This window comes from Petaurus breviceps, unplaced genomic scaffold, assembly GCF_028583685.1.
Source record: "Petaurus breviceps papuanus isolate PSGF00001 unplaced genomic scaffold, PetGlider_PUasm1.0 90701, whole genome shotgun sequence".
In the NCBI taxonomy this organism is placed as follows: Eukaryota; Metazoa; Chordata; class Mammalia; order Diprotodontia; family Petauridae; genus Petaurus; species Petaurus breviceps.
Genome location: NW_027187316.1, coordinates 3994093 through 4020603, shown reverse-complemented (window position 1 = coordinate 4020603; position 26511 = coordinate 3994093). Strand labels below are relative to the sequence as shown.

The 26511-nt window shown below is 37.1% G+C and overlaps 1 protein-coding gene across 3 annotated transcripts in view; it reads right to left on the bottom strand.

Annotated features, from left to right (window-relative positions):
* The window catches only part of CYP39A1 (cytochrome P450 family 39 subfamily A member 1), a 145991-nt gene that overhangs the window by 24770 nt on the left and 94710 nt on the right, over positions 1-26511 (bottom strand). For all 3 annotated transcript variants that reach the window (XM_069065823.1, XM_069065822.1, XM_069065824.1), the window contains 2 exons: positions 7794-7889; positions 6767-6855 (listed from right to left, as the gene is read on the bottom strand). In XM_069065823.1, coding sequence (XP_068921924.1) covers positions 6767-6855; positions 7794-7889 — 185 coding nt within the window. The remainder of the gene's footprint in view (positions 1-6766; positions 6856-7793; positions 7890-26511) is intronic.

Here is a 26511-nt window from a genome sequence, read left to right as displayed (position 1 = left end):
AATTAAATGAAAATCAATTGGAAATTAAATAATATAATCCTAAAAACAAGTGGGTCAAAGAATAAATCATAGAAACAATCAATAATTTCATTAAAGAAAATGATGACAAGACAACATACCAAATTTATGTGATGCAACCAAAGTGGCACTTATGTGAAAATTTATCTCTCTAAATTGCTTACATCAACAAAATAGAGAAAAAGCAGATCAATGAATTGGGCACGAAACTAAAAAAGCTAGAAGAACAAATGAAAAATTCTCAATTAAACTCTAAATTGGAAATCCTGAAAAATCAAAGGATAGATGAATAAAATTGAAAGTAAGAAAGCCACTGACCTAATAAATAAAACTAGAAGCTGGTTTTATGGAAACAAAAACAACCACAAAATAGGAAAAATCATTGGTTAATTTGACTAAAAATAGTAAAGAAGAAAATCAAATTACTAGTATAAAAAATTAAAGGGGTGGGGCAGCTACATGGCACAGTAAATAGACCACCAGCCCTGGAATCAGGAGGACCTGAGTTCAAATCCAGCCTCAGGCACTTGACATACTGACTAGCTTTGTGACCTTGGGCAAGTCACTTAACCCCAATTACCTTGCCTTTCCCACTCAAAAAAAAAAATTGAAAGGGGCGAATTCACCACCAAGGAAGAGGAAATTAAAACAATTGTTAGGAACTATTTTGCCCAATTATATGCCAACAAATTTGAGAATCTAAATGAAATGAATATCTACAAAAATATAAATTACCCAGATTAACAGAAAAAGAAATGAAATACTTAACTCAATCTTAGAAAAAGAAATTGAACAAGTCATCAATGAACTTCCTAAGAATCAATCTACAGGACTATATGGATTCACAAGTGAATTCTACCAAACATTTAAAGAATAATTAATACCAACACCATATAAACTATCTGGAAAAATAGGCAAAGAAGTATTTCTTCCATATTCCTTTTAGAATACAAATATGATGCTGATACAGAAACCAGGGAGAGCCAAAACAGAAATAAAATTATAGGTCAATTTTTCCTAAATACTTGCAAAGAGATTATAACAATATATCATGAGGATCATACATTATGACCAGGTGGGATTTATACCAGGAATAGAGGACTGGTTCAGTATTAGAAAACTTATCAGCATAATTGACCATATTAATAACAAAACCAACAAAAATCACATGATTATCTCAATAAATGGAAAAAAAAAACTTTTGATAAAAGATAGCACTCATTCCTATTAAAAACACTAGAGAGTATAGGAACAAATGGAACTTAACTTACAATGTTAAGTAATATTTATCTAAAAACCATCAGCAACTATTATTTATAATGGGGAAAAACTAGAAGCCTTCACAATACAATGACAGGTGAATCAAGGATGAACATCATCACCTTTATTATTTAATATTATGTTAGCTATACCAATAAGAGAAGAAAAAGAAATTGAAGGAACTAAAATAGGCAAAGAGGAAGCAAAACTATCACTATTTGCAGATGAAAAGATGCAATATTAGAAAATCCTAGAGAATCAACTAAAACCTACTTGAAATTCTTAGCAACTTTAATAAAGTTAAAGGATATAATATAAATTTACATAAATCATCAGCATTTCTATATAGTACCAACAAAGTCCAGTAGCAAGAGATAAAAAGAGAAATACCATTTAAAATAACTGTAGACAATATAAAATACCTGGGAGTCTACCTGAAAAGATAAATCCAGGAACTATATGAACACAATTAAAAAACACTTTTCACACAAATAAAATCAGAACTAAATAACTGGAAAATATTAATTGCTCATGTGTAGGCCAAGTCAATTTAATAAAAATGATAATGCTACCAAAATAAATCTATTTATTTGGTGTCATAACAAACTATCAAAAAAATTTTGTATAGAACTAGAAAAAAATAGTAACAAAATTCATCTGGAAGAATAAAAGGTCAAGAATATCAAGAGAGTCAATAAAAAAATGTAAAAGATGTTCTAAACAGTAGATCTCAAACTGTATTATGAAGTGGTAATTATTAAAATAATCTAGTACTGGTTAAGAAATATTGGTATGTCAGTGGAATAAATGACGTACATAAGTTACATTTTAGTAAGCAACCATAGTAATCTAGTATATGATAAACCCAAAGATCCAAGCTTTTGGAACAAAAACTCATTAGTTAACAAAATGGGAACACTGGAAAACAGTGTGGCAGAAATTAGGTATAGACCAATGTTTCACACCTTATACCAAGATAAGGACAAAATGATTTACACATAAAGAGTTATATCATAAGTAAATTAAGAGAGCACGGAATGGTTTATCCATCAGATTAATGGATAAGGTAAGAATTTAGGACCAACCAAGATAAAGAGAGCATTATAAAATGGAAAATAGATCATTTTGATTGTGTAAAATTTAAAAGTTTCTATACAAAGAAAAACCAATGCAACCAAAATTATACGGAAAGCAGAAAACTGAGGGGGGGGGGATTGCATCAATTATCTCTGATAAATGCCTCATTTCTCAAATATATAGAGAACTGAGTCAAATGTATGGAAAATACAAGTCATTCCCCAATTGATAAATGGTCAAAGCATATGAACAAGTAGTTTTCAGACAAAGAAATCAAAGCTATCTATAGTCATATGAAAAAATGCTCTAAATCAGTACTGATAAGAGAAATGAAAATTAAAACAACTTTGAGTTACTACCTCACACCTATCAGAGTGGCTAATATAACAAAAAAGGAAAATGTTGGATGTTGGAGGGGATATGGGAAAACTGAGAAACTAGTGTACTGTTGGTAGAGTTGTAAACTCATTCAACCTTTTTTTTTTTCCTATTTCCCTTTACGAGATTGAATTACTGAAGACCTCTATTTGGTTTTGTGTTAGTTTGGATTATCTTTTTTTATACATACACACACACACACACATATATATATATATAATTTAGTTTTAGTTTTCAACATTAATTTCCACAAGATTTTGAGTTACAAATTTTCTCCCCATCTTTCCCCTACCCCCACCCCAATATATCAAGCCTACTGAATGCCCCTTCCCCTAATCTATTCTCTCTTATATCCTCCCCCACTACCACCCCCAATTTTCTAGTAGGGCAAGATGGATTTCTATAATACAGTACCTGTATATCTTATTTCCCAGTTGCATGTAAAAACCCCTTTTTTTTAACATTTGTTTTTAAAACTTTGATATCCACATTCTTTCTCTTCTTCCTGCCTCACCCACTCCCACTGGGAAAACAAGCAATTCAATATAGGTTGTACATGTGTAGTTATGCAAAACGTTTCCATAGTAGTTGTATTGTGAAAGACTAACTATATTTCCCTCCACGCTATCCCACCCCCCACTTATTCTATTTTCTACTCTGACCCTGTCCCTTTTCGAAAGTGTATGCTTCTAACTACCCTCTCCCCCAATTTGTCCTCCCCTCTATAACTCCCCTTCTTATCCCCTTTCCCCCTACTTTCCTATAGGGTAAGGTACCCAAATGACTGTGTATGTAAGTCCTTCTTTAAGCCAAATTCAATGAGAGTAAGGTTGACTCATTCCCTTCCTGCTCTTCCCCTCCACTGTAACAGTTTTCTCTTGCCTTTTTTGTATGAGATAATTTACCCTATTATATCTCTCCCTTTCTCCTCCCAATATATTCCTCTCTCACCTCTTAATTTTATTTTTTAGATATCATGCCTCATATTCAAATCATCCTATGCCCTCTGTATATACATACATGTACACACATATACACATATATATTTATACACACATATGCCCTTCTATACATATGTATACACACACACACACACATATATATATATTCCCTTCAACTATCCTCATACTGAGAAAAAGTCTCATGAGTTACAATTATTGTTTTTCCATGTGGAAATGTAAATAGTTCAACTTTAATAAGTTCCTTATGATTTCTTTTTCCTGTTTACCTTCTCATGTTTCTCTTCTTATATTTGAAAGTCATATTTTCTGTCCAGCTCTGATTTTTTCAACAAGAATGCTTGAAAGTCCTCTATTTCATTGAATGTCCATATTTTCCCCTGAAGAATTATACTCAGTTTTGCTTGGTAGGTGATTCTTGGTTTTAATCCTAGCTCCTTTGACCTCCAGAATATCATATTTCAAGTCCTTTGATTATTTAATATAGAAGCTGCTAGATCTTGTGTTATCCTGTGTTTCCACAAGATTCAAATTGTTTCTTTCTGACTGCTTGTAATATTTTTTCCTTGACATGGGAACGCTGGAATTTGGCTATAATATTCCTAGAAGTTTTCTTTTTGGGATATTTTTCAAGAGGCAATTGGTGAATTCTTTTCATTTCTATTTTGCCCTCTGGTTCTAGAATATCAGAGCAATTTTGCTTGATAATTTCTTGAAAGATGGTGTCTAGGCTCTTTTTTTGATCATGGCTTTCAGGTAGTCTAATAATTTTTAAATTATCTCTTCTGGATCCATTTTCCAGGACAGTGGTTTTTCTAATGCGATATTTCACATTGCTTTATATTTTTTTCATTTGTTTGGATCTGTTTTATAGTATCTTGATTTCTTATAAAGTTATTAGCTTCCATTTGCTCCAATCTAATTTTTAAGGAATTAATTCTCTTCAGTGAGCTTTTGAAATTCCTTTTCTATCTGGCCAATTCAATTTTTTTAAGGCATTCTTCTCCTCATTGGCTTTTTGGGCCTCTTTTGCCATTTGAGTTGTCTATTTTTAAGGTATTATTTTCTTCAGTATTTTTTGGGTTCCCTTTAGCAGGCTGTTTACTTGCTTTTCATGACTTTCTTGCATCATTCTCATTTCTCTTCCCAATTTTTCTTCCACTTCTCTTACTTGAGTTTCAAAATCCATATTGAGCTCCTCCATGGCCTGTAATGAATTCATATTTTTCTTGGAAGCTTTTGATGCAGGAGTTTTGACTTTGTTTCCTTCTTCTGGTTCCATGTTTTGATCCTTTTTGTCCCCAAAAAAGGATTCTATGGTCTGATTGTGCTTCCTCTGCTTGCTCATCTTGCCAACCAATTACTTGAATTTTAAGCTCTTTGCCACAGTAGAATTCTGCCTTCCAGAGTGGATAGAGTTGTGTCTCAAATTGCTGGGGTTTTCACAGTTGCCAGAGCTATGAGGTGAGCACCTTCTCTACAGCCCTCACAAGCTTTGGCACACGGGCATTCCTCACCCCAGGACCACCACCTAAGACCACGATCCAGATCCAAGCAGGTCAAAGCAAGAGCAATTACTCTCTGAATGTTTGCTTGGTCCCCCTACAATCTGTAGGCCAGGAGCTCTGGAGGCAGTCACAGTGCAGCAGCTGCAGCTCACCGCAGAGGCAGGGGCTGGACCTTGCTCCTCAGTCACCCAGTTCCAACAGAGTTCCCCCCTGACCTTTAACTTTCTCTTTGGTGTTTATGGGTTGAGAAATCTGGAAACAGCCACAGCTGCTGGTGATTCACTCTCCTAAAGTCTGCTCTGGCCAGTCTGTGCCACTGGTTGGGGCCTCCCTGAGTCTGGGCCCATGTGGCTCCTGCGGCTGTGCTGTTCTCCCAGCCCAGTGTGATAGACCATTCCTGTTGGCCTGCCAGGCTGCCTTCAGCAGGAGAATTTTTCTCTCTACCACTTTGTGGGTTCTGTAGCTCTAAAATTTGTTTAGAGTCATTTTTTTACAGGTATTGGAGGTGGTTGGAGCAGGAGCTGAAGAAGTTCCTTCTTTTACTCCACCATCTTAGCTCCACCCCCTCATCCAACCTTTCTTGAGAGCAATTTGGAACTATGCCCAAAGGGTTATAAAATTCTGTATGCGGTTTGATCTAGCAATATCACTGCTAGGGCTATATTCCAAAGACATACACAAAAGAGAAAAGGACCTACTTGTACAAAAATATTTATAGCAGCTCTTTTTGGGATAGTTAAGGATTGTAACTCAAAGGGATGCTCGTGGCTAAACAAGCTGTGGTATATGATTGTAATGGAATATTATTGTGGAATAAGAAATGAAAAGTAGGAAGATTTCAGAAAAACCTGGAAAGACTTACATGAACTAATGCACAAAGAAGCGAACAGAAGCAAGAGAATATTGTACATAGTAATGACAATACTGTTTGAAGAAGAACTATGAATGTCAGCTGTTTTCAGCAATACAATCTAAAACAATACCAAAAGACTTATGATGAAGCATAATATCTGCCTCTAGATAAAGAAGTGATATTGATTGAATATAGACTGAAGCATGCTATTTTTACTTTCCTTTTATTCATTTTTTTCCTTTTATTTGAGTCTTCTTGTACAAAATGACTAAAGTGGAAATGTTTTACATAAAAACATTTAAAGTACAGCTAGACTTATTTATGAATTGTAAAGTCACTGAAAGCAGAGATCAAATCTAATTTATGTTTTTATTTTCCTCAACACCTAACATAGTGCACTACACATAATAAATATTTAATAAGTGTTTGATGAATGAATGGATAGATAAATGAATGAATTCCTTTTGAATGAAAGTGTAGTACATGAATCTTGTACATCAATTCTGACTATAAGTTATGAGGTCTTTTTTTTTATCAGAATAAACTTTGAACAGTGCCAGAAGACAAGTGTTATTATTAACTACTTTCACAAGAAATGAAGTAATCACAATCTATTTAGACTTAAAGTAAAAGAAGATTAAGAAAATGCTCTCCTCAGCTGAGTTATTGTCAACATAATTTCTGAATAAATCCAATCCAGCTGTCTCACTGACCTTCCTGGACATGGGTACTTCCCTCCTCCAAATGCCACAAACCAGTCCAAGAAAGCATTCTTCTCTAAATTTGCCTTTTCCCAACGTTCCTGTGGGAAGAAAATATTTTTTTCCAAGTCAGCCTTGTATAAATAAGCTTAACTTTATTTCTGCAGGCTAAAAATGACCTTGTACAGCTAATCCTTGCATATAAAGTTGCAGTGTTGCTAGTAATTTTTTCCAACCTGTTATTAATACCAGACATAATTATGTTTCTAAAGAATAAATTTATAAATAAAAAAAGATTTAAAGAAGAATCCTGTTAAATGGTATATGTAAATGATAATGTCAATCAACTAAAAAATTAACCTCATAAAAGCAGTAGTATTTATAGTAAAGTCTTGGGCCCCAACATAAAGTCTTCCTCCATTAGAAGTTTGGTAATAAGACACTGGAGGTGGTCAAAGCAAAGGAATTTGAGTCAATACATCTGGATGCCATTTCTGACAGTTGTCTTGATAGGCAGTGGATGGACTAAATGACACTTTGAGGTTCCTTTCTGGCCTAAAATCACACAATTCTGGTAGGGAGAGGGCAGGATTTTAAAACTGACTATAATCTTCCCTAACAGAATTTGTGTGTGTATGTGTGTGTGCATGTGCATGTACACATGTATGTATGCTGATATTCAACTTAAGCACAACGAAACATACTGAAGAACATAGGCAGGAAAACACAGAACCAGGTATATCCATTTTCATATCTGCTCCCAAATACAGGTAAATATTCATTTTGGGCACAGGAAAAAGCTCCTCTCCAATTTGTACATCCCATTCTGAATTTTATGGCCATTCTCTATCAGCTGACTGGCACAATACCATTTCTCAAAAATGCTTTTGTGGGATGAGTGGCCTTATTTATCAGGTCCTGGGTAGTTGAAATAAGAGAGCAACTCCATGACATAATTCCTGGATCAATCATGCATATGAATAACACAGAACAGAAACTGTGACCAAAGCACCGAGACATAATGAAAAAGACTACTTACGGGTTTGAACAATTCAGGTTCTGGAAAATATTTTGGATTTCTATGGATCCAAAAAGGAGACATCATTAATAAGTCACCAGAAGGAACAGTATAATTCTAAAATAGAAAAACACGTATAAATAATAAACAAATTGTGATGAAACTTTATAGAGATCTAGATCAACTATAAAATAACAGTTATATTATGGGGATGATGAGCTAATCATTTTATTAGAACACCAAGAAGATATTACTTTTTTCTGGACATTGCATACACTTTCCACAATTATATCATCAAAATAACATCAAACCACAAAAAAACACACAGATGTCTAGCACCTATAAAAAAATACTTATCTAAAAATTCCCTATCATTGTCTATGAAGAACAGTGCAGACAAAGCCAAAAGTCAAAGTTAAAACCACTATAAATCAGTTTTAGATCTGTTATGAAATATCAAAGTCACCAGCAATAGATACAGAAGGTATCTATTGAGATAGCGGTCACTCCGAGAAGTGAGTATAATAGTTGCCCTGGCACTGGTGGGGTGGAAGGAGACATGCTGTCTCTTGGGGTACTTGGTAATAGCACAAGGAAGCAGCAACAAATTCTTTCTGTACTGAAACAATAGGAGCCAGACAGGAAGAAAGGAGCCATGTCAAAAGGAGGACAAACAAAGGAATAAATGAGAGTGGAAGCTTATTATTATTTTTTCACTGCAGAGGTATGAAAGATGGGCAGAAGGAGGGTCTCCTCCAGAAAGCAGAAGTTTTCCTATAGAAAGCTTCCTAATTCAGGAAGCCTACCTAGATTGCAGGTGTTTTTTTCTTGAACCTCAACACTAACATCATAAAGGACTTTATTTTTCTTTTCTGAGACTAGATCTTCCTATCTCACCAGACTTGAAATGAAGTACCTGCTGAGAGGCCCGATACCACTCCAACTTAGCATGGAAGCTTTGATCTGTTTCATATTGACCCTGGGCAGTGAGGTGGCACAATGTATAGAGCACCAGGCCTAGAGACAAGAGGACTCATCTTCCTGAGTTCAAATCGAGCCTCAGACACTAGTTGTGTGACTCTGGGTAATTCACTTCACCTTGTTTGCCTCGGTTTCCTCATCTGTAAAATGAGCTGGAGAAGGAAATGGCAAACTTAGACTCTAGTATCTTTGCCAAGAAAACCCCAAATAAGGTCACAAGGAGAGTACTTGACCTGGACCAGTTTGTTCTTCCTTGAGTATCGCATATTCTGGCAGCCCCTCAATCCTGGGTACTCACTGTGCTGATGTTGGACTTAGTGCAGACACCTGAGTTGCTCAGTCCCACCGCAGCTCAGAATTCCTGAATTCAAGAGATCCACCTGTCTCAGTCTCCCCAACAGCATATGGCATTATAAAGGGCTTCTAACTATATATATGTTTCGCAAAAGACTTTTCTATAACCAAAGGTCATTAGAGCCCTTAAAGTTTTACACCTTCTGTTTGACCCTAGTTAAATTTTTAAAAAATCATTAGATAATTACCAATCTCACTGAATGGAGGATATGAATTATACAACTATCATAATTAGTCATCAAATGCCATATTCATTCAACCTTGTACAATCTATAAATGCCTTCCATGAAGGGGTTGACCTTAAGCATACCTCACACACACAGAAAAGGTACTTGTGTTGCATAATATTCCTTGCAATTCATCAATGTACCAGAAGTACCAACAATCTATGGTTGCACATGTTCCTGTTCCTGTTTTTATTTTTTGCTTTTTGGAGGGCAATTGAGGTTAAGTGACTTGTGCAAGGTCACATAGGGCTAGTTTTTGTGTCAAGTGTCTGAGGCCACATTTGAACTCAGGTCTCCTGATTCCCGGGCCAGTGCTCTATTCACTGCGCCCTCCCTCCCCTACCACGTTCCTGTTTTTAAAGGGAAGATCACCATTTCTAGCCTCTGGAAAGGTCCTGGTAAGCCCAGCTGGTGGTTACTTCTTCTATAGAATGGAATACTTGATACTTATTACATCACGCTTGGCATTTTCAGAAGTGATACATCCAGGGATGTTCCTAGGCAAAATTTTAACAAGGATCAAGTTTCCCCTAGTGTCTTTTACTCACTAGTGTCTCAGGATCACAGGTCATAGAACTGGAAGGAACCTAAGAGATCATTCATTCCAAACCTATTTTTTTAAAGAGATGAAACCAAGTCTGATTTGCCAAGGGCTAAACTGCTAATAAGTGTCTTACTGAGGTCTTCATGACTCCCAAACTCCGTATTCAACACACAGGGATTCTTACCCTGCAGTCCACTGACCTCCAAAGACTGTAGGCATAGATTTCAAAGGGTCTTTGAACTCAGATAAGAAAAAAAAAATACATCTTCATTTCAATAAAATTCGTTTTCTTTGTAATCCTATATAATTTGCTCATTTAAAGACATTATTCTAAGATGGGGTCCAAAGATTTCACCAGATGGCCAGAGGGGTCTATAACACAATAAAGGCTAATAACTCTTGCATTCCACTATGTCTCCCACAACACAGTTTACTGTTTCCATGTGACTGCCCTTCCTTGCCCAGTTCTCTTGATATCTATCATGTGCCTACAGTGTCAGTTAAGACAATATCCCTCCCCAACCCCAAAATGTGGGCTTGTTCTGTATCTTATTCTCTCAGGGCTAGGATGACAGAGTAATAGCCAGTTTAATAAACTTCCATGCTAAGGTATTTATAGGCAAGGGCTGCAGGACAGCACTATAACACAAGATTATCTTAGGGGAGGGGGAAATAGAAAGCTTATAACCTTATGAAAGTCCTGAACTTATATTGTGAAGGTAGCTGCCTACTTTATTTTCACATATAGTAAGTTATGAGGCTAGCAGGAGATTGGCCTTGGTGGTAGCCACAGTCACCAATCCAGTTGTAAGTATCAATCTCACTGCAATCCTTTTCTGCTGTTATGGGGAATTGCTGGGTAAACCACAAAATCAAATAATATTATCTTAGAGTTGGAAGAGAAGGGCCTTCAAAGTTCACAAGGTATCCCATTATATTTTTGGCCAGTAATAATTATAAAATTATTTTTAAAACCAAGATACTTTTTATTCAGGGGGTAAATTCCTGCCATCAACTATGAGTTCCTTAAGACTAGGGGCTGTGTATTGGCCTTCTTAGGATCCCCAGAGCTTAGTACTGTGCTTGGAATACAGCAGGCACTTAACAAATGCTTGTTGACAGTTGACTGACTGACTGACATTCAGAGAAAATTCAACTCTTCTTCCTGTAGAAGTGGTATTTTCTTACAGTGAGCAAACAGGTAGGGCTGGCTAGTAGTGATTCTTATTCCTCTTACCCCTCCCCCAACCCTCTTAGTCCTCTACTACCTTTTTGTTGGCTGGACTACTTTTTCCTTGAGACTTAACTTTCTAACCACTCTCTTGGTGGTTCAGACAAGAAAGCTGTAGTCATGCAGATGCCTCCTCAATGCCAGTCAAGCCAGTAAGCTGCTCAGTCACTGCTGTTTACTCATTTGCCCAGGGATGTCCCAGTAAATGTATTCTTTCGACCATAGGAAGTTATTTAAAAGTCAATGATTTTTTTAGCTCTAGAAATCATACTTTGACAAATATCACAAGTCTACATCAATTTCTTTTCCTTTCCTGGATGCTTCCAGTCACCCATCTCAAGTTGCATTCAAGCAATAGCACATACAGAAACTGCAATTTATTGATAAACAGCTTTATCCCATTTACCAGGTCAAGAAAACAAATTAAACTAACTCAAAAAGGATAACCAAACTTTTAAAGACAACCAGATTACCCTCCATAACCTAGGGAAGCACAAGATTTTGCAATCAGATACCTGAGCCCTCATGAAGAGTGTGAGAAATGGAAAGGGGAAGAGATGAAGAGAAATCTGGGAGATCAGGATCCCACTCCAGCATCCTGATTTCCTTGGCCAAACCCAGAAAAGACATTCCACACAATGGACTTTGAAATACTTGAAGGCCACAATCATATCCCCACCACTGACATCTTCTGTTCTCAAGGCTAGATCAAATATTTGGTAACAATGGATGGTAATCGCTAGTCCTAGTCACTATGACTAAAACTATAACTACAAAGAGTCAGGAGAGCATGGAGGTGAGTCTCAGTGCTTACATCAACTGCCAAATCTAGAGTTAATGTATGGAACAACAGAATGTTGGAAATGCTTCAGTGAAAGACTCCTCATTTTCTCAGCCTATTGGTCTCAAAATTAAGCAGTACTTGTCCTCATTACCTTGGATGGATGACTAGTTGCACAACAAAGGGTCAGAAGCATTAATATACTACTAACCTTTTATAAAGAAGTCCCTTAATACATGCCTCGGTTTTCTCCTCTGTCAAGTGGATAACTCAATACCAGCACCACTTACTTCATAGGAATACTGAGTATCAAAGGCAGGGGTGAAGAGATGTGGAATAGTTGGCTCTGGGCCGTGTGGCAGCAACTCCTAAGGTCAGGTAATAGACAGCAATGAAAGTATGCTGTCAGCAACAGCCATGTGGAAGCTGGAGATACATGGAGAACAGTTCCAAGGGCAACAGTAACAGCAGGCCCTCATGTGAAAGTGTGGCTGTGCAGAAGACAGAAGATCATTCTGCCACTGGTTTCTGTCAGAGACATGGCTGTCGGGTGCAAACGGCAACTATGAAATAAAGAGATCTGGTCACCGAATCCAATCCTTTCACTGTACAGGTAAGTAAACTGAGGCTGAGAGAAAGTGACTTCCCCAAGGCTTAAAGGGAGTGTCACATGACATTTAAAAAAATGGAAGGGGTGGGGGATAATAGCAAAAAATAAGATGAATAAAGAATAAGGCAAAGGAGAGAAATTAGATGCTATCAACATGTCTATTCTGCCTTTCCTAAAGACTACAGTATTAAAGGCAGTATGGCTTAATAGCTCTATCCGGCCAGCCTCTGGGTTAAGACACATACGGGATTTGTGACCATGAGTAAGTCATTTCCCTTCTTAATGCATTCAGGCAAGTCTCAAGGCCATAAATTGAATAAACTGCCTGTCTAAATTGTCAGAAGGCATTTCTGACACTGAGGATCTTCTTATATTAATGAAATCACAGAAGTAGAGACAATTTTTTTAAGTGGGGCAGGATAAGAAGGATCCTACAGAAGGATATAACAGAAGGAAGAATGATTCTATGGGGGGAAAGTAGTATAAAGAAATCTTTCTAGGGAAGACTAATGAAAAGGCACTGGAGTCAGGAAGTTTCATCAGTCAGTCATTTTTCAGTTGTGTCTGACTCTTCATATCCCCATTTGTGGTTTTCTTGGCAGAGATACTAGAATGGTTTGCCATTTCCTTTTCCAGTTCATTTTACAGATGAGGAAACTGAGGCAAACAGGGTTAAGTGACTTTCCCAGGGCCACACAGCTAGAAAGTAAGTGTCTTATGCCAGATTTGAATTCAGGAAGGTAAGTCTTCCTGACTCCAGGCCCAACATTCTATCTACTGTGCCACCTAGCTGCCCCGAAGTCATGAAGAGCTGACTATTTCTGGGAGGTGTTGGATACTTAATCTCTAAGCCACAGTTTTCTCATCTGTAAAATGGGAATAATAATAATTACTCCAAGGATCATGGGGAGAATAAAATTAATAGAAAATGATTAGCATATTGTAGGATTATGATTTCTAATCCATTCTGCTATCCGTCTCCGTTTTATGGGAGAATTCATTCCATTCACATTTACAGTTATGATTGTTATCTGTTTCTTTCCCTCCGTTCTATTCCTGCCCCTGTTAATGTTCATATTTTCCCTCTCTTCTCCCTTCCCCCCTTTAATAGTTTTCCTTTTGACCACTGCCTCCCTTAGTGTTCCCTTATCAGCCCCCCTCCCTTTTCCTCCCCTTTCCCCTTACTTCTTCCCTCCCTACAAACCACTCCCACCCCCCTTTCATAATCCTACAATATGCTGTTTACAAGAAACACATCTGAAACAGAGGGATACACACAAGGTAAAGGTAAAAGGTTGGAGTAAAATATATCATGCCTCAGCTAAAGTAAAAAAAGCAGGGGTAGCAATCCTTATCTCAGATAAAGCAAAAGCAAAAATTGACCTAATTAAGAGATAAGGAAGGAAACTATATCCTGTTAAAAGACACCATCAAGAATGAAGCAATATCATTACTTAACATATATGTACCAAGTGGTGTAGCATCCAGATTCCTAGAGGAGAAGGTAAAAGAATTAGAGGAAGAAATAGATAGCAAAACTATACTAGTGGGAGACCTTGATCTCCCTCTCTCTGAACTTGATAAATCCAACCTCAAAATAAACAAGAAAGAAGTTAAGGAGGTGAACAGGATTTTAGAGAGGATAGGTATGATAGATCTCTGGAGAAAACTGAATGGGGATAAAAAAGAATATACTTTCTTCTCAGTGGTTCGTGGCACATACTCAAAAATTGACCACGTGCTAGGGCATAAAAACCTTACAATTCTATGCAGTAAGGCAGAAATATTAAATGCATCCTTCTCAGATCATGATGCAATAAAAATTATATGCAATAAAGGACCAGGGAAAGACAGACTAAAAACTAATTGGAAATTAAACAATTTAATCCTAAAGAATGAGTGGATCAAACAAGAAATTATAGAAACAATCAGTAATTTCATTCAAGAGAATGATAATAATGAGACAACATACCAAAATTTGTGGGATATATTAAAGGCAGTTCTTAGGGGAAGTTTTATATCCCTGAGTGCATACATGGTTAAATTAGAGAAAAGGGAGCTAAACGAATTGGGTATGCAATTAAAAAACCTAGAAAAAGAACAAATTCAAAATCCCCAATTGAATACTAAATTAGAAATATTGAAAACCAAAGGAGAGATTAATAAAATTGAAATTAAGAAAACTATTGAAATAATAAATAAAACCAAGAGCTGGTTTTATGAAAAAACCAACAAAATTGATAGACCCTTAGTCAATATGATAAAAAAAAAAAGAAAGAAGAAAACCAGATTATGAGTACCAAAAATGAAAAGGGTGAATCTACCTCCAATGAAGAGGAAATCAATACAATAATTAGGAATTGTTTTTCCCAATTGTATGCACATAAATTTGACAATCTTAGGGAAATGGATGAATATTTACAAACATACAAGTTGCCCAGATTAACTGAAGAGGAAGTAAATTACTTAAATAATCCCATCTCAGAAAAAGAAATTGAACAAGCCATCAGTCAACTCCCTAGGAAAAAATCTCCAGGGCCAGACAGATTCACTAGTGAATTCTATCAAACATTTAAAGAACAATTGATTCCAATACTCTACAAACTATTTGGGAAAATTAGTGAAGAAGGAGTCCTACCAAATTCTTTTTATGACACAAATATGGTACTGATACCTAAATCAGGAAGAGATAAAACAGAGAAAGAAAAATATAGACCAATTCCCTCATGAATATAGATGCAAAAATTCTAAATAAAATACTAGCAAAAAGACTACACAACTTATCCCAAGAAAAATACGCTTTGATCAGGTAGGATTTATTCCAGGAATGCAAGGATGGTTTAATATTAGGAAAACCATCAGTATAATTGATCATATCAACAATAAAACTAGCAGAAACCACATGATCATCTCAATAGATGCAGAAAAGGCTTTTGACGAAATACAACATCCATTCCTATTAAAAACATTAGAAAGTATAGGGATAAATGGAGCCTTCCTTAAAATAATAGGTAGCATCTATTTAAAGCCATCAGCAAGTATTATATGTAATGGGAAGAAGCTAGAAGCATTTCCCATAAGATTAGGGGTGAAACAAGGGTGTCCACTATCACCCCTCTTATTCAATATGGTACTAGAAATGTTAGCAGTAGTAATTAGAGAAGAAAAAGAAATCAAAGGAATCAAATTAGGCAAAGAAGAGACCAAGCTATCACTCTTTGCAGATGATATGATGATATACTTGGAGAATCCTAGAGAATCAAGGAAAAAACTACTTGAGACAATAAATAAATTGGGCAAAGTTGCAGGATATGAAATAAACCCACATAAATCCTCGGCATTCCTATATATTTCCAATGAAATTCAACAGCAAGAGATAGAAAGAGAAATCCCATTTAAAGTTACTGTAGACATTATAAAATATTTGGGAATCTACCTGCCAAAACAAATCCAGGACTTATATGACCATAACTACAAAACACTTTTCACACAAATAAAGTCAGATCTACCTAATTGGAAAAATATCAATTGCTCATGGCTGGGTCGAGCTAATATACTAAAAATGACAATTTTACCTAAATTAAATTATATATTTAGTGCCATACCAACTAATTTACCAAAAAACTACTTTATAGAGCTAGAAAAAATAGTAACAAAATTCATTTGGAAGAATAAACAGTCCAGAATATCAAGGGAATTAATGAAAAGAAATGCCAGGGAAGGTGGAGTAGCTATACCAGATTTCAATCTGTATTATAAAGCAGCAGTCATCAAAACTACTTGGTACTGGCTGATGAATAGAGGAGTGGATCAATGGAATAGATTAGGCACACGAGATTCAGAAGTCAATGACTATAGTAATCTATTGTTTGATAAACCCCCAGACCCTGGTTTTTGGGATAAGAACTCACTATTTGACAAAAACTGCTGGGAAAACTGGAATAAAGTATGGCAGAAACTGGGCATAGACCATTATCTAACACCATATACTAAAATCAAGTCTAAATGGGTGCATGATCTAGGTATAAAAGTTGATACTGTAAGCAATCTCCTAAAACAAGGAATAGTTTACCTGTCATACTTGTGGAGAGGGAAAGACTTTATGACTAAACAATAATTAGAGAACATTATACAATGTAAAATGGATAATTTTGACTACATGAAATTGAAAAGCTTCTGTACAAACAGAGCCAATGTAACCAAGATTAAGAGGGAGATGGGAAATTGGGAAAAAATCTTTACAACCTATGTCTGTGACAAAGGACTCATTTCTAAAATATACAGAAAATTGAGTCAAATTTATAAGAATACAAGTCATTCCCCAATTGATAAATGGTCAAAGGATATGAACAGGTAGTTTTCAGAGAAAGAAATTAAAGATATCTATAAGCACATGAAGAAATGCTCTAATTCACTATTGATTAGAGAAATGCATATCAAAACAACTATGAGGTTCCACATCTCACCAGTCAGATTGGCTAAGATGACAAAACAGGAAAATGACAAATGCTGGAGAGGATGTAGGCAAATTGGAACACTAATGCATTGCTGGTGGAATTGTGAACTGATCCAGCCTTTCTGGAGAGCAATCTGGAATTATGCCCAAAGAGCTATAAATACTTTCATACCCTTTGATCCAGCAATACCAATCCTAGGGTTATATCACAAAGAGATCAAAGAAATGAGTAAAAGACCCATATGTACAAAAATGTTTATAGCAGCTCTTTTTGTGGTAGCAAAGAATTGGAAATTAAGGGTGTACCCATCAATTGGGGAATGGATGAACAAGTTGTGGTATATGCATGTTATGGAATTCTATTGTGCTATAAGAAATGAAGAGCAGACAGTCTTCATATTTACCTGGAGAGGCTTGTACAAACTGATGCTGAGTGAGAAGAGTAGAACCAGGAGAAATTTGTACACAATTATAGACACAACGTATGTGTGATGACCAACTTTGATAGACTGGACTCTTCTCAGCAATGCAGTGATATAAGTCAATCCCAAAAGACTCATGATGGAGAGAAATATGTGTCAGCATCCAGAGAAAAAACTAGAAAGAACTGAGTTTATATCCAGGTGGAAGCAAAATACCTGATCTTTTTCCTTCTCTTATTTGGTTTTATGTCCTCTTTACCATTTTTCATTCCAGCTGGTAAAATCCGTCCTTATAACCTGACTAATGTATAATGTGAAAGTATTTACAGATCCTATACTTGACTATATGCCATCTTGGGTGGGAGGGGAGAGAGGGGGACAAAATGTGAAACTCAAGGAATTGTGGAATTGAATCCTGTAAACTAAAAAAAAATTTAAAAAGAAAGTGCAAAAAAAATTGATTAGCAGGGGAGGCTAGGTGGCACAGTGAATAGAGCACTGGCCCTGGAGTCAGGAGGACCTGAGTTCAAATTCGGCCTCAGACACTTAACATTTACTAGCTGTGTGACCTTGGACAAGTCACTTAACCCCAACTGCCCTGCCTTCTCCCCTCCAAAAAGCAAAAAAACAAAAGAAAATTATTAGCAAACTTTAGTCATACAAATTCAAGCTACAGTTACTATTATTATTATAATAATAATTATTATTATCATTATCTAGGTCCAGAAGCTAGCCTCATATCTCTTGATTCCCCATCTCGGGCTCCCCATCTACTACACCACACCATTTCCCCCTGAACTTATAACAAATGTATCTGTAGAGTTTGTTGAGATTTTTTGTTTGGTGGTGAGAAAGAATTTTAAAAATCTATAATGTACAAATGAATGTTTATTATTTTAAATCTCTAAGTATAAAATGAGATAAATGTGTAACCTACCAAAAAGCTACACGCACTTTACCTGTGAAAGGTAGCATAATTACTGCATGATATGAAATGTCTCAAGGATTGCTGTTGTTGTTCAACTTGAAAATGACAAGATGCTTCACAGGTTTAGTGTGGTGCCAGGCTCGGAAGACTGGCTCCACATAAATTTTGTAAAGACATTACATAGCATTCACTGACTTCACAGCATCTCAACTTGAAGATGGCACAATTTCTCAAAATAATTAATTTCAAAGCATCACAATCATAACTTTTATCAGTTTGTAAGTTCCCTCCAGTTTAACCAAAATTATAAGTCACAAGAACATTCAAGAGGTTTAAAAATATGGTAAACTACAGTAATAATTCTGGGGTTTTTTGGCTTTTTAGAGGGGGGAGAATGCAGTGCAATTGGGGTTAAGTGACTTGTCCAAGGTCACATGGTTATTAAGTGTTAAGTGTCTGAGGCTGGATTTGAATTCAGGTCTTCCTGACTTGAGGGCCGGTGCTCTATTCTCTGTGCCACCTAGCCACCCCTACAGTAATAATTCTTAATCTTCCACTAAAGTTCTACTCTAATGCCTTATTGAAAGTGACCCTAGAGCTAGGTGTCTTTGACCTTTTTTGCATCATGGACACCCTTGCCAGTCTGGTGGAGCCTATGAATCTCTTCTCAGAATAATGTTTCTTGCCTCCATATGTAATGGAGGGAAGAGCTCCATTTCAGTTAAGAGATTAGTGAAAATAATGGTGTATTTTTCCCAATCCAGATTCAGAGATCCCTTGAACTGTACCCATGATGCACTGGGCACTCCAGATTAAGAACCTCTACTCGAGATTTCTCAGAGGTTGTGCCTATACAGTGAAAGCTCTAGCAGTCCTTTGCAAGCAAGGGAAGCTTTTATTATGGGCCCAGCTACCAACTGTCCTCCAAAGAATAATCTAGCTAAGCTTGGAAATGTTAATTATCTAAAAGATTGTGTTATGAACATTCCTTCAGAAAAGGAACTCCAGTTTAGGAGTGCACAACCTACTTCAAGAGGCCCTTCCTAGCTGATAACAACTAGTTTCTTGAGTATTTGACAGAGCAGTGAGATGAGCTGAATCTCATTGAAAGAGATATAACTTTTCTTGGAGTAGGAAGAATATTTAATAAGGACTAGCCTCTTCAGAACCTGTCCAAAAACTTCTAGATCAAGATAAACATGCAAATCTATCCAAATTTATATATAAATATATATACAGACACATATGTACATACATATATTCATCTTCCTCTCACATGTGTGTACATATGCACATATGTATATATATATATGTATTGAAAGCATAATTTATTTATTTAGTTTTTTTTTGGAGGGCAATTAAGGTTAAGTGACTTGCCCAAGGTCACATGGCTAGTAAGTGTTAAGTGTCTGAGGCCAGATTTGAACTCAGGTCCTCCTGACTCCAGGGCTAATGCTCTATTCACTGTGCCACCTAGCTGCCCCAGAAAGTATAATTTTTTAACAATGAAGCTGGTCAGAAATGATAACATAGCCCTGTAATCCCTGTTGCTGTGGTAGCTGAGGCTGATAAATCTCTTGATCTCAGGAGTTCTGAGCTGCACTGAGCTGATGCTGATGGGACAGTCCTACTAAGTTCAGCATCAATATGTGCCCTGGTGAGTGGGGAACAACCAGCCCGCCTAAGGAGGTAAAACAATGGGAAACCGAGCAGATCAAGGTTTCTTTGACAATCTGCAGAAGGATTTGGCCCATGGCCACTGTACTGCCAATCTTAAAGATAAAGGAAGACCTAATCTAGAAAAAAAAAAAAAAACAAGACTCATGCATAGGCAAATAAATCAACAAAAAAAATAAAGATATGAATGAATGAAAAAACAATGGTTGCCTTTACTGAGGTTACTATAGATGACTCCTCAGCTCCCTCTGGGGTTTGGATGAAAAATTCCGTCATATATTTTCAGTTTTATTGCATATCATGCTCCAGTTGGGGTATGCTACCCCCTTTTTATAAGTTTAAGATAGGTATGCCCCATACTTTAACCCCAAATAATATAACTAATAAGATACTCTAAGACTTGATGCCTTTATTGGGGAAAGCTAGGTGGAGTAGTAGATAGAATGCTTGGCCTAGAGTCAGGAAGACACATTTTCCTGAGTTCAAATCTGGCCTCAGACACTTACTGGCTCTGTGACCCTAGGCAAGTCATTTAACCCTGTTTGCCTGAGTTTTATCATCTGTAAAATGAGCTGGAGAAGGAAAGAAAACCCCAAATGGGGTCACAAAGAGTAGTACATGACTGAACAACAAAACCTTTTTTAGATGAGGTCTCTGTGACTGAGTTAAAGAATCAAATGTGTAAAATTGGTGTGAACAATTCCTAGACACCAGACACCTAGAATAAATCGATCAAAAGTATAAACTAGATGTGAATAGCCTAGTTAATCAAGTTGGGAAGGAATTAAATGCTTCAATCTTTGGATTAAATCTGATGATTAAATGTAATGAGATTGGCTGAAGGAATTAGATACAACTCTGAGCCTAGGTGCCTAAGAAGAGATATTCATTAGAAGTATTCTGGATACTGCTTTGATAGTTAGAGCTTTGAGAGGGCAGACTCCTTTTACTTATGCCAGAGGAAGAAAGAGGGAGGAGAATGAGCCCAAAGAGAGCATAGCAGTCCTCTAAACCACCTCCTCCCTCCCCCCATGGACCATGTCACTGGAGAAAATGGACTAGTAATAAAGTAACAAATACCCAGGTAGTTCCATGGCTCAATGGACAGAGAGTTGGACTGTGGAAAACTATGTCCCAGACTTTTTTTAAACTAACTGTTTTTAGTATATTACTTTAATAAAAAAAAAATCAGTGTGCAAAAAAAAAAGAAAGAAACTAGTTAACTATGGCTGAGTAATTAATATTAACTGATAATGAGGAACACAGAAGCTGAGTGATAGCACAAGAAAATGCACCAGCCACTGCAGCAACAACCATACTGGCATACCCAGGATGGCTGCTAGCACAGGTTCTTAGATCGGCTTTACTAGGAAAGATAGCTGTTCAAGGGGTTAACAATCTTTTAAATTACATTCATTAGTTCAGAGGAAAAGTCAGCACCCTGAACTTCAGAGGAAATCCAAACAAAGAAAATACAAGCAGAGAAATAAAGACCAACAAACAGGACTTCTAACTATCTGAGAAATTAGCACAGGTCGACATACAGATCGAACTATCTGATCAAGGCAATACATACATAATTTACCAGAGAGAAGCACCAACATCTGGGTTTTTCAAAGTTGGGGGCTCTTTGACGGCTACCCAGAGTCTCATCTGGTCAAATCACAAGAACACTCTTTCAATGAATAAGCCCCCAAAGCAAAATTCTACCCTCAGAGTATATATACAAGCATTTTAGAGCCAGAGGGCATCACAACCCTCATGACTCAGTGCCTAATGAGAAATTAACAAAAGGTGTGAAAGTTTTCCTACAAGCAAGCTTCCCTTAATGGGCTCCCTATGAGGCCTATTAATGGACAGGGAAGATCTTAAATTCCATTAACATTACAGCCACTCAGGCTGACTGACCCCTTAGAATTCTGACGGAAGAAGCACTGAACTACTCTCTAGGGCCCTGGCCTGCCGGTGTGAGTCAGTTGGAAAGTGGGCCTGGAGGGGTAACTACATAAGTCAGGTCGTTTTTAATAGAAATCTGCTCTAGTGCGTATAAAAACATATCACCTCAATCCAATGTTACATAACATTGCTGATCCCTTTCTCGAGATCTGACTAGAACTAAAGTGATGAGCCATTATTATCTTTCTCCCCTTTCTCCTCTCTGTCACCCACCAACATACATAAAGTGATGAGGTCTTAGCTGACAGAGCCAATATTGCTCGTATTGACAGGGGTAGCTAAGAATGCAGCCTCATCAAAGCTGGTCACAAGGACATAGAAGGTTTGTTTACTTGTTTTGGGAACTCATAGAACTATCTACTGAGGCATAACGAGATCACAATCTTCCATGACATGTATTTTTATGAATATCCTACACATAAAAATACAAGAATGAATCTTTTGTAGCATAATCATTCTCAGTAATAATGTTCTACTATACTTGCACAGAGCCTTGTATCTTCCCCAGTATTTTTCAAGATAGGTTCTTTACATTCAAATAGTTTCCTTTAGTGTATAATGAGAGAAAATGAATTATTTGAAAATTATACAAAAATAAGTTCAGCTAGAAAATTCTGCCCCAAACATTTATTAGTCATATATGTGTGTATGTATGTGTGTATATATACACAAATGTATATATACATAAATATATATTTATATTTAAATTACTCTTAATAACAGAGATTAGCAAGGGATACCCATCAATTGAGGAATGGTTAACCAAGCTGTGGTATATGATTGTAATGAAATATTATTGTGCCATAAGAAATGACAGACAGGATGATTTCAGAAAAACCTGTAAAGACTAACATGAACTAATGCATACAGAAGTGAACAGAACCAAGAGAATGTTGTAAACAGTAAAAGCAATACTGTTTGATGAAGAACTGTGAATGACTTAGTTATTCTCAGCAATACAATGATCCAAAACAATCCCAAAGGACTAATAACGAAGCACACTAACCACCTCCAGAGGAAGAACTGATATTGTTTGAATGTAGATTGAAGCATGCTATTTTTTACTCTCATTTTTTCTCTTAAGAGTCTTCTCATACAAAATGAATACTATGGAAATGTTTTACATAATTGCTCATGTATAACCTGCATCTGATTGCTTACCTTCTCAGGGAGGAAAGTGACAGGGAAAGGAAGGAGGGATAGATTTTGGAATTCAAAACTTTAAATAAAAATGTTAAAACAAAAACAGAATAGGTATTGTGTCTGATAATTATAATTATAAATGTTAATAAGAATAATAATTCCCATCAATAGCACTCTGCAGTTCTTCAAATACCTTTGTTCTATCAACCTAAAATTGTTAAATTTAGGCAAACCTAAACTAGGTCGTTTCAGTATTGTTCTCCTTATTTTACAGGTGAGAAAATTAAAACTCTAAGAAGTTAAATGATTTCTCTAGGAATACACTGCCAGTAAATGAAATTGGAACAAAGACCCAGGTCTTCTAAGTCCAGTGCTTTTTCTTTTTTTTTTTTTTTAAAGCAATCAGGGTTAAGTAACTTGCTCAAGGTTACACGGCCAGTTATTTCTGGGTGTGGTGCTAAGTATCTGAGCCCGGATTTGATCCAGATCATCCCGACACTAGAGCCAGTGCTCTTACTCGCTGAGCCACCTGGCCACCCCTAAGCAATCAGGGTTAAGTAACTTGCTCAAGGTTACACGGCCAGGTGTTTCTGGGTGGGTGCTAAGTGTCTGAGCCCGGGATTCGATCCCCAGGTCATCCTGACACTGGAGCCGATGGTCCTACTCACTGTGCTACCTGGCCTCCCCTAGTCCAGTGCTTTTTCTAGCCCATCAAATGACATGCACAGATTGGCACAAAACTATTTTATCTTTCCCTTCAGATTTATTAAGTAGTGATCTTTTACTAATTTCTCTTTTTCTATGTGCACCCTTTTTTTGCTACTACAAAATTTTCCTTCTTGAAATTCTACTTCTCTTAGGCTATGCTTAAAAAAAAAAGGCAAGACTTCATCAAATTCAAGCCATATGGACAAGCCTTACAGCCAAAAGAAATTCTTAATAGCAATTTTATTCAGATATTGATTCAACGACTATTTTTTGGACATCTATTCTATAAATATACTGCAATGGTGTAATGGGGGAGGAGATGGGGAGAGGGGGCAGGGTGAAAACTCCAGAATTTGGAGTTGAAAGACATAGCCTCTACTTCCAGCTCTGTCATTTTTCAAGGTGACTTTAAACATGCCATTTCACTGCTCAGAGCTTCTGTATCCTCATCAGTAAAAAGTAGTGAGTGGAACTGGAAAGTAACAAATTTAAACTTGAAGTGTAATGTATGGGAAAACTTCCTAACAATCAGACATGTCCAAAAATGAAATGAGTTGTCTGGAGAAGTGGTGGTTCCCAGGCACTGGAGGTCTTTAATCACTTGTTTGGTAATATTATAGGAGGGATTCTTGGTAAGTTATGTGTTAGATGGGGGCAGGTATGGGACATAGTGGACAAAGCACTGTAGTACCTTTGCCAAGAAAACCCCATATGGGGTCACAGAGTCAGAAAGGACTGAACAACAAAAAGAATTGAACGATGTGGTGTCTTGCATATCTCTCAACTCATATTCTGTTGTTCTGTAAGATGACCATCCTTGTCTTCCTGACTCCAGGCCCAGGCGCTCTATCCACTCTTCCCCTAGCTTCCTTAAAGTACTCCTGATATCTGCTCCTATATCTGCATTCTATGTAACTGAAAAGACTTTTAGTGATAACTTAACGAGGTTTTTAGCTATCAAGTGTTTTCCACGTATCATGGTTTGATCCCATAGTGGTATTGTCAGGAGAGTATTATCTGAGGCTCAGATTGAAAAGAAAATGCTAATCAATTTGACCAAGGACACCCTGCTAATTTATGACAGAACCAGGTCTGGTATATCAATCCTTTAACTTCAGGTCCCCATTTAATTATAATACACTGCTTTTTAATAGACAGATTAAAGTGAAGTGGACCCACTTTCGATCCTTGATTTAAATCAATATGTCACCATTATTATAACAAACATAATCACATAACATTACTACAGGTAAATGGCCAAGAAGGAATTGATAAAGCAGGAAGGACTAAATCATCTCTCCAGTCCTTTCCTTCTGACACTGAATTGGTTGTAATATGCTGAAAAAGGACCTTAAGGAGCCATATCCCAAAACATTCCATAGGGACAAATATCTATCTCTAGAAAGAAAGTGCATAGCTCCTCAGTGTGAAATAATGAATGAAACTCTGTGTTCTCAGTCAGGACTGGGAGTCAATGACCACCCTCATTTTACACATCTGTAAAATAAGGGTTAATACTGCCTTATCGGGGCAGAGTCAAGATAGCAGAGTAGAAACAGGACTTCGTCACAGCTGCAGCTTCCACCTCCCCCAATGCATGTAAAAAATGACTCTAGACAAACTTTGGAGCTACAGAACGCATAAAATGACACAGAGAAGCTAACCTCCTGCTGAGGACAGCCCAGCAGGCCGGCAGGTAGCAGCCAGCTCAAGGCTCTGGGAGCTGACCCCAGTTCCACTCCAGCTGGAGGTCTTAACCCCAGGGAGGCCTGACCAGCCACTGTCTGGAGGGATGTCAGATCACCAGCAGGTGTGGCGGTTTCCAAAATTATCAACCCACAGATACCAAGGACAAAGTTAGAGGTCAGTGCAGTGTAGACTTTGGGACCTGGGAATTTGGAGAGTGATTTGGCCTTTGCCCCAGAGTGAGAAGCAGCTGAGGCACCACAGCCATGCAGCCATCGCCATGTGGCAGCTTCAGCTCCTGGTCTGCAGATTGTAGAGGGACCAAGCAACCAGTCTGAGGGGCAATCACTCTTGCTTTAACCTGCCTGAATCTGAATTGCTGTCTAGGGTGAAGGTCCCGGGGTACACAACCAGCTTGCCAGAGTGTGTGGAGACTTCAGAGAAGGCACCCAACTAATACCTTCGGCATCTGAGAAAACCCCAGCATTTGGGATAAAGCTCCTGTTTCTGGTAGCAGAGTTCTACTGTGGCAAAAAGGCCAAAAGTCAAGTAATTGAGTGGCAACATGAGCAGGCAAAGGAAGCAAAGCAAACAGACCAACCCAACTTTACACTCCTATTTTGGGGACAAAAAGAATCAAAGCATGGAACAGGAGGAAGACAAAGAAGTCAAAACTCCTGCACCAAAAGCTTCCAAAAAAAATATGAGCTGGTTACAGGCCATAGAGGAGCTTAAAAAGGATTTTGAAAATCAAATAAGAGAAGTGGAGGAAAAATTGGGAAGAGAAATGAGAACAATGCAAGAAAATTATGAACTGAGAGTCAACAACCTGACTGAAGAAAATAATAAATTAAAAAATAGACTAACTCAAATGGCAAAAGAGGCTCAAAAAGGCAATGAGGAGAAGAATGCCTTAAAAAGCCAAATTTGCCAAATGGAAAAAGAAACTCACTGTAGAGAATCATTCCTTCAGAATTAGATTGGAGCAAATGGAAACTAGTGACTTTATGAGAAATCAAGATACTATTAAACAGA